Source organism: Colossoma macropomum, unplaced genomic scaffold, assembly GCF_904425465.1.
Source record: "Colossoma macropomum unplaced genomic scaffold, Colossoma_macropomum, whole genome shotgun sequence".
Classification (NCBI taxonomy): domain Eukaryota; kingdom Metazoa; phylum Chordata; class Actinopteri; order Characiformes; family Serrasalmidae; genus Colossoma; species Colossoma macropomum.
Genome location: NW_023494795.1, coordinates 24,269,735 through 24,282,079, shown reverse-complemented (window position 1 = coordinate 24,282,079; position 12,345 = coordinate 24,269,735). Strand labels below are relative to the sequence as shown.

The following is a 12,345-nucleotide window of genomic DNA, read 5'->3' as shown; positions in this document are numbered from 1 at the left end:
CGGTACTATTACAGTAATTTTTAGTTTTTTTACAGTGAGGTACGCATTTAAACGTTAATTTTATTTTGCTCAAATACTGCCCACTGCAGACTGTTATTCTAAGCCTTACCTGTGTGTATTGCTGCTGATGGACTCTACTGACCCTTGTCACACTCCACACCCCCTCCAGATAGTGCTGAGCATGGACAGGTAGCGGAGTGACCGTGGCAAGGCAAGTTGGCTTGATGCCCGTCCCAGCAGCTCCACTCTTGATCCAGCCCATTTCCCTGTGCTTCACTCCTGCTGCTGGCTCACCGTGAGACCTGGAGGGGTGTTGCCTGGCTGTGGAGAGGGGGCTCTGTTTCGGCCAGTCCCAGGAAGGGTGTGGAGAGAGCACGCTGTGGGCAGCCGAGTGCAGTGACAGGAGGCCAGAAAACTGTCCAGGCTGCAGGTCAGGCACGTCATTCAGCCCAAGCCCCAGAGCAGAGTGCAGGGCCAGACGCCTCAGTTGGTGCAGAGGAGTTCCACACACCTCACAGCAGCTCTCAGCACCACGACCCCGTGGAGGCCATTCCACTGCCTGGAGTTTATCAAGAAGCACGGCTGCAAAGCCTGGGTCCTGCAAAGGGGAAAGTAAAAAGTGTGATTCACAATGGCAAAGAATTAAATTGGAAGCCATGCTGACTCAATTTCTTTGCAAGCAATTAAACATCACTGTGCATGAGTGTACTCTCTGCATGACAATTACAGCTTTAATCACGCCTGAAATTTTTAATCAAACTCAAATATAGTCCAAGAACATTCTACCCTAGTTTGACCCACTGTAATTCACACTACCATCTAAACCTAACAGCAGTCCAACAAAATTCTGTCCAAACCCGACTATTATCATTATTAAGTCCCGTCAGTTTTTTCTGATTCCTGGCGACCACGGATAGTTTTTCTCAAGAATATCCTGTTTTTTGTTCCAACAGTGATTTTGCTTTTGCAGCTTTGAATTTTTTTTTCTCGTTTACCAATTTCAGCAACTAGACTTCCCTTTATCTAGCCACACGCTGTACTCAGCTCAGAATCCTCAGCTCTTCCTCAGTAAGGAGCTGAACGCCTTCAAACCTGAGGGTCTCATCTTCTGGTATCTCAACAATCATTCTGTTGTGTCTATCCATGTGGTTTTCTTGGTAAAGTAGGTGGTTTACCTTTGCCTTCTTCTGCACAGTTGAATTGATGTCATTGCTGTTGTCACCTCTGTGATCATCCACCAATGACATCGACCTTTATTGCTGTTGCCCAATAAAGGTGGTAGGTTTAGTCTGGCACCTCCGTTAAGACCTTTCTGCCATTGCAGACCCTGAAAGAGTTCAAACACGACTCTGTCTCACACTATTTGTCCAAACTTGACTGTAACCCAAGCAATTTGTTCAATCTTGATTGTGGCCCAACAAAATTCTGTCCAAACTGACTGTAGCTCAAACTATTTGTCCAAACTCGACTGTAGCCCAAACAATTTGTCCAAACCTGAATGTAGCTCAACAAAATTCTGCACAATATAGTAGTGTGTACTGGTCAGCGACTCAATGTGAGTGGACTCCTCCAACAGCCAATGAAAACTGAGAGCACAAAAGAAGAAAATGAAAAAAAACTGAAAGTGAAAAAAAGGTCATAAAACAATCATGACCCTCACTTAAATATGTTTAATAGTTGCTTTATACTGTGTCAGCACAAATAGTAGCGAAAACAGCAGCAGTAGCAAGCTGCTCCACATTTGTTTATTTGTGTTTCCTAGTAAAGGGAGAACACATGTTCACGCGAGTTCAGTGAGTCCGGGTCAATTCGGCAACAACTTAAAAGCTGAGCAGTGTGTGATCCCAAAGCATTAAGTGTGGGATCCCCAATATTTCAGTGACCCCAAAAAACTACAGACACCAGTGAGATAGTGTGAGATACCCAGTATTTTTATAATCTGTCCGGACTTGTAGTCATGTAGTGTATCCAAGGTATTAACCAGACTGTAATTTGTACCCAACAATAATCAGAGAAAATTCTGCCCAAACTTAATTGTAGCCCAGCAAAATTCTCTCAAAACCTGACCTGAACACAGAGGAACACTAACCTCATAGACCTAAGTGCCAACAACACAAGTGACTTCAGTGCACCACATTAAACACAATTCTAGGTAAATAAAAGTAGGGAGAAAGAATAACTAGAGAGAAAAAAAAAGCAGGCTAGGCAATTTGCAGCCATGTAGGCATTTGTAGGTCAACATCTGTTAAAGGTGGGAGACAGGCTATGAGAAACGCAAAAGGAAATTTGAAGCCAATCCACTCCTGATAAACACTGAAGAAACGGTGTTTGAATCTGACCAAGTTCTAATGTAAATATTGGGTCCCACCAGGATCTGACAAATGTTTTGATGTCTAAAGAGAATATGAATCTGAAAGCTGCTTTAGACTATCAGCTGCACTTGTGGACAATCATTCATTGCCATTGTTGTTGTTTAACTATTCTTTTAAATGAAGTAAGCACAATTTATCAGTGTCGCAATTCAGTACTAAAAATGTTCTAATGCTTTTTAGATACTGCAATAAGGTGACTGGCATTAAGGCATCACATACCATCTGGAAGCTGAGCATAGAGCGTTTTATAGTCAAGAGCTGCCAGACAAAAAAGGGATTTCCAAGCTTGTTTGAAGGTATATAGTATATTTAGATAGTGCTGTGCAGATATCCACAGAGACCTCTAGAGGCTTAAATTGATCCGAGTTTTGCAGAAGAGCAGATTTAAAGCTGAGAGACAGAGAGTGAGAGAGAGAAGAAATTGAGCAGCCATCACACAGACCCTCCAGTCAAGATTTCCACTATGAGCTCCTTCCCTTAATGAGAAAAGTCAGACAGCTATAAAAGTAAACACATATTTGTGTGAAGGCAGTGTGGAGAGATTGAGAGATATCCCATTCGCTCTCTTAAACTAGGCCACGAACATGTTCAATGGAGTGAAAACAGTCAAAACGGTATACTTACTAAGGCTATCAAATAACAAGAATAGACAGGGCAGAAGTGATTAAAACATTATCTAATACTTTCAGAGCACGTAAAGGTTGGATTTTTTCATTTAGAATCCATTTAAGGAGACTTATTATACAAGCTGGCCTGTTATTACATAAAATAGAAGACACTAACTGGGTAACATATTTTGTTGTATTTTTGCAGAACAGACGCTTTTCAGAATTAACTCTTAAGTGCATGGCTATTTCGCCAACTGTTGTTCGTACGTCTTTAGTGACAAAAAATGGGTACAAGTCAGTTAAAATCCTCCTTGACATCAAAAGCTTACTGCAGACCTTCAGTTCCCTCACAGCTGCACCATTCATATACATCCCTAATCACTTCCTGGACAATGATTTTGAGTATGATTTAGAGGTTGTAATAAACCTGTTTTCTCTTTCCTGCTGTTGCACCGCCAGACATAATGCTGGGGTAACCCTTGGGTTGCCTTCACTGCAGTGTTTTGTGTGCAGGAGTGCAGTGGGGGGTCAGGGAGTGAATCCTCCTCCTCTGTGTGATTGAGTGCTTTTGTCTGAGGCCAGAGGACCACTAGAAAGAGTTCGCTGCAGGGGGGCTCGGACTGAGCCGGCACGCCAGATGTCTGCAATCTGCTTCAAACGTACCGGCATGCGTGCATCACAACCTGTTCGAGCTGCATGTCCAGCCTGGCTGTTTCACACTAGACATGCTGCCCACTGAGCGTGTTTGGTAAGAATCAATACCTGCCAAGAAAGGGCTTTCAAAACTTCTATAATGGAGACAAGCTATAATGATACCATAAAGGGCCTCAGTAAAATGAATCAATGTATTTCCAAAATGCGGAGCTCATTTCAGATTTACATTAGTGACATGCATAGTAGAAGGGCCCAAAGGGACAAAGCAAAGAGCCATAAATGAGCCCATCTGTACTTAAAAATTCAAATGTGAATATTGTTTCTACATTAATATATATATATATATATATATATATATATATATATATATATGTATGTATATTATAGATTATTATAGATATATAATCTATTTCACCAACACAGCTAAAAGCCTAAGTGTGATTATTATTACATACAAAAAACAAATACATGTCAAGTTTATAAAACATATTTTACAGTCATCTTTCACACTGAGCCCAAAACTGATGGACTGCAATTTTTTTTAACAGAGCACAGCTCAATGTTTTGCATTATAAGGATCCATTAAAATCAGGCTCACCAATCAGAGCTCCTTTGTCATGGTTGCAGTTCAAACAAATGTACATCAAGTTGGCAGCACAACAGCTCATTTTGTGGGAGAGCACAAAAGCTTATACAACAAGCACCACTTTGGCTCTAAAAATGTAAATGTTAAGAATATATGTGGTGGACCACATTGCTGTAAGGCTGTGGAATCGTCAATACTACTTGAGCATTCTGTTTCTTTTTCTTCTTTATCTGTTTTCTTCCCGTATTGTTGAGCATTTAAAAAATGCACTTGATGTGAAGGTTCTACTGCATTTCACAAAAACTGTCTCCATCTTTTAGGCCTTTTGTCTTTCCGTTTACTCACTATTCACTGCTTGTGTTGATGTAATGCATTTAATTCACATAGAAATAATGAATATTATTTAAATTCAATACATTACTTGTGTCACTCTATATAACCCATATGTAGAGCAATGAGCATAAGACAAGTTAAAACTCTAAAGGTGGATCACTGGTTGCTTGTACATAGCTTTGAGGGGTAAATTAGGCTTTTATTATTGTAAACATTTACATATTACAGCAATAGGTGAATGGATTGGTAGGAGCCTTACTCAAGAAGTCTTATTAGTATAGCAGCAGCATTTCTGCCTGAATGAGGAACAAACCTCCAATCTTTTGTGTGTTGAGTGATGGCGCTATCCACTATGTTCTATTTATGTAAGCAGAAAAGAACGGACTGCCCAGCACTTGTACTACACAATGTCAGTGCATACGTGAACAGAACTATTATAATTATTAGTATTAATTCCAGTATTGGAATTCTTAATAATTCTTACTTAACAGCAAATAATATATCAGCTACAATATATCATGCACCTCTTATACAGATGCAGTGACATTTACAGCATGACAGCTGCAGAATGAAAAAAGAGCATCTGACTAGAACGCATATGCACAGACACAGAGCTTGTATAAGTCCATCCACCCATTGGGGGAACAAAGAATAGCCACTTGTACATCACTGGGCAGGCCTTCATGCTGCTTGCTTTGAATAAAGTTTAATAGCCAAGGTGTTGTCTGCTTCCCCAGCAGCATCTACTGGGTGTCTGGAGCTCTACAGGCAAACACTGAGAGGTCAGCAACCCATTACTCATGAGTCAGTAACTTTCAATAAGCCAGCTCCCCCAGAGGACCGCCCCAAGTGTGTCTTCATTGGTCTCTGCATTCTGATAGACAGGGGCATGGACAGCGAGGCACACTTTGAGTGTTTAAGTGTCCACCACCACATAGCAAATGTTGATATGTTATGCCACATGTGTACATCTTTCTTGATCTTAGCAATCTAAAATCCTGGAGGCAATATGACCGTCAAAGTCAAAACTCAAATTTCAGACTTCATACCAAAAATCTCCCAATAAAAATGATCTTCAGATTTGAACATCTCTACAGACCTGTGTAAAACCCTCACTAATGTAGCTAAACAAAAAGAATAATACGTTAATGGATTTTAATAATTGGACTACTTGAATTTGACCTACTAAACCATACAGAAGCACAAAGACATATATAGAATCCTTCTTTGAATGTCATCATTCATGCGCTAGTGAGAGGAAAATTACATGGAAAGTGCAATTTTCTGTTCTTTTAGGCCTGTCGGGAGGTAGAGAGTGAAAGAAAGTAATGAGTTTAAAATGAGCAGGAAGCAGGAGGTTAAATAAAGTATATGCTTTCACCGCAAAGCAGAGAAAAAACAATAAAGAAAAAAGATGTAAGAGACGAGTACAAGATGATGGGGGAGATTTAAGACCATCAACTCCAGTGTCTGAGAATAATGGCACAAAATGCAAGCTTTAAACGTAAAATAGACACAATATAGATCTGTTTTGCCTACTTATGCTGCTCATTACATAAACCAACGGTTAGAAACACTGTTTAAAAAATGAAAAAGTTGCAAAATAAATGTCCCCCAGACTTATGTTACTATCACGTTTTGTATGTGAATGTTTGAGCCAGCTTGATCTTGTCTCATCTGAGAGTCACTGAGATTGGTGAAACACGTTTATATATTTTGCCAATCTGATTGGAGCTAGACTAGTGTGGGACTTTAAAGAAGACCCTACAGAAATAACAGCAGGAGCTCCCGTGACAAATGCCACTTAGCGACTTTCACTGCAACCAATTTGTGTACACATAGTTAAAACATATTACTTAAGTAATTAAATATACATGATGCTAATCAATGCTAAAAGGACAAAGATATTGATAAAACTTACCTTGATTTTATTGTGTTTTTTCCTTTCCTTTCAATGCAACAGAACATCAGGCTGCAAAACTGTTTATCAGTTTAAGTCCTCTTATCCTGATAGAGAAGTGTTGCTGGTTCGCTACCAAAACCACAACTGAGTGGGATAAGAGGGCACTCTGATTTCTTATGCACCAATAACATAAATCACCTAACACAATAAATAGACTTTTGCCTTTATAGGCACAGCAGCAGATGGAGTATTTTGGGGAAAAGGGAGGAGGAGTCACAGTCAATGCCTGAATTCACAAACTGCTTGCACTGAGGCATTGTTAGCAGTCCTAGAGAATTATTATAAAGACCCAACTTAAATGCCCATATGTACGTCCCTTTAAGTTGTAATTACAACTAGATGCTTCAAAAAGAATTCTGATGGCCACTGAAAGGGTGATTTTAATGGTCAATAGTAGATAATGTATAGTTTTTTTCTAAATGCAGCTTACTTTTAGAAGTCATCAGTTAGGCTACAGGTGTAATATGCTTACATTTGTAACCATTCATTGCATTATTAAAGCAATAAGCCATGAGACACTTTGCGTTATAGTAATTTTTCCCTGGTTAAAGGGTGATGTCAAGCATGATATGAAGTGAACGCACCTACATAAAGAAGTATTTGTGAGTTCAGATCATGCCTTCAACATGGTGGTTGTAGGAGGGAAGACTGATTGAGGGAGGGGGGGAGAACTCTGAGAACTTGGGCTGGAGTTCTGGGCAGATTTTGCCTGTAGCTAGAAGGTCAGACCCCCCGTCATAGCTGTAATAGTACTGATATAGGACTGAGGAACAGGGAGGAGATGGGGTGGCGGTGGGGATACCCTTCGTCATGGGAGTGGAAGGTGAGGATGTGTATTTATAGGGCATAGACCGGAAGAAGCAGGGATTTTAGGTATGTCCCCAACACCCCCCCAACTTCAGCTATAACATTTAGTGGTTAGTTGTGATGTTAGTGGTTTACTAGTTGCTAGCAAACACTCCATGTTTCTGACTACAAAGCACCTGGAGGCAAAGACTTTGTAATTACAACTACGTAAGTGGGATATAAGTCAAGACAAACACTCTAAGGAAGATCTCATCTCCCCATGTCGGGATGGGCATTTCCAGTGCAAGACACGTTGTACATTTTAATATACTCCCTGCTGTAACACACCTGCTTCATCTTGTCAAGAGTGTGTTAATTGGGTGATGAGTTGAATCAGGTATGCTAGTGCAGAGAAAGCACTGAGCTGCATCTTGCTGTAATCCAACAGACTTGCAATTGGCTATTGTTGAGCTATGCCAAGGCTCGACGGACATGTTTACAGAAACGACTCCCCTCACTCTAGTGCCCATCTCATTTATCCATCCTTCAAGCCTGTGGTCTTGTTTGTAGTCAACACAAGGCCTCGGCCCAGAGTCATTCCCCAAAGAGCTTCACTCACAGTTAAAATATGCCTTGTGCATATTCATGCTGCCAGCAGTCACCTAATGAAAACACCTGTGTGTATTCCCTAGCAGTGGAACTAGACACAAGCCTCGGTGGGAGTGTACTTCACTGGTCCTTAGAACACTTGAAAAACACATGGAGAATAAATTAAACAGCCCAAAGCCAGCACAAGCCAGTTAAAGGAGTCAGAGGTAATGAGAGTAAATATTTCAGCAACTACCTAAGCAACTTTCTGAAAAACTTAAGACCGAATGAACCTAACAAGAACTTTCTGCTGTTAGACATTGACTTTGAACTAGATTAGCAAAAAATCTAATTTACACATTCTTCTACCACAAGGGAAATGTTACTAACAAACACTTGAATTTTTTAGTCACCCAAATTTTTTTCATAAATATACCTAAACGTTCAAAAAGATCACACAGACATGTTGTTCATATTATGACTTACTGTGAGCTATAAAACCCACTATATGGTCACTATATTACAATTGTAATTTCTGTTTTATGAACATATATTTTCAAGGTTCAAAAATTCAAGGTTAACATATTAATGTTTAATAGAAACAACAGAAATCTTGAACATAACTGTAACATTAAGGGGTATAAGAATTCGGCACAACATCAGTTGTCTAAAATGGCTGCCTGCAGCATTCAGCTGCACTTCTTGCTCATTTTTATAGCTCAGAGTAAGTCCTAAACCACATCGACAAGCTTGCACTGCCTTAATGAAGACCTGGACGGGGTTTGATCAGGTTGTGAGAAATTTTGTGCATGTATTTACGGAGACGATTAGGGTGTTTATTAGGGCTGCTGTGATTAGTTTGATGTAATCAATGAAACCGATGCTGAAAATGTATCATCAATATTTTAAACCAATGCATCCTTTTTTAAAATTAATTTTATGAATTACCTTTTTGATTTCTAATATACTTGCAACGCAACTCAACCAATGCAATTCAATCAACAAACGCTTTACCTGAATACCACTACCTAATTTCTGCATGCATGATGTCAGTCGTTTTTGCCTCCAGGCACGCTATAGTTTTAAAAAATCATGGTGACTGCAGTATCCAACACGGTTGCAAAAGAGGTTTCTGAAAGTTTCTAAAGATCCAAGGCGTTGAACACTTTTGGAGTACTTTAGCAAAAAACAAAAAGGTGAGTTTCGATGGCAGACCACAGGATAGTGCGATCCACAAGCACCTGAGAATAAAACACATAGGCGCTATTCTGGTTGATGGACCACCAGAAAAGGCAAAACCACTGTAAGTGTTGTCTATTCATGTTTATTAAATTACCATAAGTAGGGAGAACTTTTCAAAATCTGTTTTCCTTCTAACTGCCTACCTTAGAATTGCCACTGAATGAGTGAGGAAATGTTTAGGCTAGAATCTGGTCTTATTCTAAGTTGATGAAGGTTTGATGGGACATGTAGTTTATCAAACTGTTTTATTTCTACCATTATTTTAAGCACAATTCTTTGTCTAGGGAAAGCCATAATTTGATTTTTTGATGAAGGAAAATTAATCATTTAGATTAATTAACTAATTTGTAAAATAGTCAATGGATTAATGGATAGAAAAATAGTGTCTATTGACTTCTAGTGTTTAAATAAAATTTGGACACCAAATGTTTTGGCTGATTGTCTATCTATAATAAATATAATCTATCTATCTATATTAAATAGAAAATTGTGTACATTAGATTTTTCGCTGAACCATTCCTTTAATGTGTGAAGGATTTTTGAAAATGGAAAAAGCCCTGAGCAGGGAAACACAGGAAGAAACGACAGTAATTTCAAGCAAAATCCTACCCCAACATGCGCACTGTGGAGTTCTTCTAATCCCTTGACCAAACCAAAAAGTTTGCGCCCATTTAAAACAGGGGAAATAATTTCTATCTGATGCTTTATTCACGTCTACCCTCATTTCTCTATCACTCTTCCTCACTCTTTGCAGACACATGAAAGTGCATTAGAAATGCAATAATGTTCTGCATGTCAGTGATCTAAGGGACTTCATTCAGCATACATCAACTTTGATCTCTTGGATATGGGCTAACATGTGGATAAGCCTATTTTCTCTGACACACTATGGCTTATCATTTTAGATATTAGGTACCATACAATATCATACCATACCATACAATGCCATACATTACCACACCATACCATACCGTACCACACCATACCACACCGCAGCATACCACACTATACCATATCACACCACACCACACCACACCATACCATATATCATACCATACCACACCATACCATACCATACCACACCACACCATATATCATACCATACCATACCACACCATACCATACCATATATCATACTATACCATACCATTCCATGAATCATATCATACCATACCATACCATAACACACCATACTATGCCATACCATACAACACCAGAATCTACAAAAAAAGACATCCACTCCCCTCTGATTAAAGAGAGAGCTTTGTCTAATGTTGTGGCCCCAAAATGGAGGTAAAGAATGTTGATAACTGACAAATACCTTTCTCTCCAGTCTATCAGGAGACTCATATCGGCCGCACACATCTAACGACACCGAAGATAATGATGTTAACGACACAGGCATAATTGACTATGAGACGTGGGGAGATATTATAATGGAAGCACTTAATAGAGCAATTACGCTCGATTACGATCACATCCCAGCCGATAGGCTCCCATTATCGCCAGCAAGCGTGCACTCAATGGCAGCGTTTGATGACATACGGTTACATTTTTAATTCAAGGGTCCACGTTTAGAATTGCACTTTTTAATGATTTACATAATCAGTGAAACGGAAATTCCAACAACATAGCAGTGCAATTTATATTCCCAGCACTAATTTCAGGGAAATATGCAAACAAATAAATTACGGCACTGAAGTAAATTGGAACAGATTCTGATCTGGTTGCATCTGTTCTTTTCCTTGTAGCCAGTATGTTCGAAATGGGATGTTATCTGTCTGCTGTTATGGTATGCATTAAAAATGAACCTTTATGTGACAATATTGACAAATTATCCAGATATCACTGTGACAGCTGCGCACGCTCAGTCTTTAATAAACAACCCCTCAGACACAGACAGCTTCGGTCTGAATGATGGCAGTTGTTGACACACAGCAGGGAATTATGGTATCAGGCAAATCATAAAAGCCTGCAGTAAATAATGTACACTGGAGCAATTACATTGCTTTTCATCACTCCACCAGAGCAAAGAGTTATCAAAGTAAAACTATCACAATTAACAATTTCGAAACAGTTTTGGTCATTCGTTTAGGCCATTATCAGTAACTACAGTTGCATGCACACCAGTGGTTTGAAATTAGTCTGACTACTTATATATGATCATGTAAACGGTATGGTCCAGTTGTCATGGTCCAAAAACCGAAGGTCTTAGACTGAATCCCAAATTGCTCCTTACTCCTTTTGTAGGGCACTATGTAGGTCATGAAATAACAGCTTCTACACTCAAATAGTGAACAATATGTCTGATATAAAGCCATTTTTATTCAGCCATAAGCTGTACGACTCCCTGTCTAACATTTACTGCACTACTGGAGTGAAGAAATAGTTCCTTGACCAATGCAGTGCATTACATAGGGAGTAGGGAAGCAGATGAGATGCACTGGTCAACCTAAGCTTAGCCCAACTGAAACAGGTTGATCCAGGTTGATACTGGCTGTACAGATTGAGAGAGATTTGGACATGCACACGCTTAGATATACCACTGATGCACACATGGAGCTTTTAAGACATTTCCTGCAGTACCACACATGAGATGACAGCTTTCTGACACCAAAACAAACAAAAGTGACACAAGGCAAAAAGGGCTGCGCTTCTGCATAGAGGAAGAAACATCCCTCATGTCAGAAATACTGTCAAAATTTTGTGAAAAATGCACATCATTACATGTTTAAATGGAAGGAGAAAAAATGAATGTGGATGTTTTAAAACAGTGGGAAACTCTTATGCATATAAAATTCAAGTGGGTCACGAAGGGGGTACTTCATGTTATAATGTCAGGGTATGCTGGTGTGAATGTAAATGGGATAATGAATGAACTAGTCTTTTATACAGCCCATGTAAACGTCCAGGTTCCGTTTAGTTTCTTAGACTAACTTTTATCTTAACTGGTCTATTGTGTACATATAAACACAGTTAATGATAAAAAAGACTTCTACATGTGTTCTATCTCCATGAAGTTGGGGGGGGGGCTTATGCTATACACACATCCACACTCAAATAACTGTTTTTTTTTTTTTTCTTCTGGAGTCACATGTAAATACTAGGGGTTTGCAATATGACACTAAATCAAACACTAAATAACATTAGAATAAATACAAATAAACATCTATATGCTAAAATATAACAAGAATTGTTCGATGAGAGCTTTGG

General features: G+C 39.3%; 1 protein-coding gene across 1 annotated transcript in view; it reads right to left on the bottom strand.

The window, feature by feature from the left end:
- Window positions 1–273: 273 nt before the first annotated feature.
- LOC118816109 (kinesin-like protein KIF26A) overlaps window positions 274–12,345 on the bottom strand; it is a 41,234-nt gene continuing 29,162 nt past the window's right edge. Inside the window, exons 3-4 of the mRNA XM_036582619.1 lie at window positions 402–598; window positions 274–337 (exon numbers count right to left, since the gene is read on the bottom strand). Of these exons, the coding sequence (XP_036438512.1) occupies window positions 274–337; window positions 402–598 (261 nt within the window). The remainder of the gene's footprint in view (window positions 338–401; window positions 599–12,345) is intronic.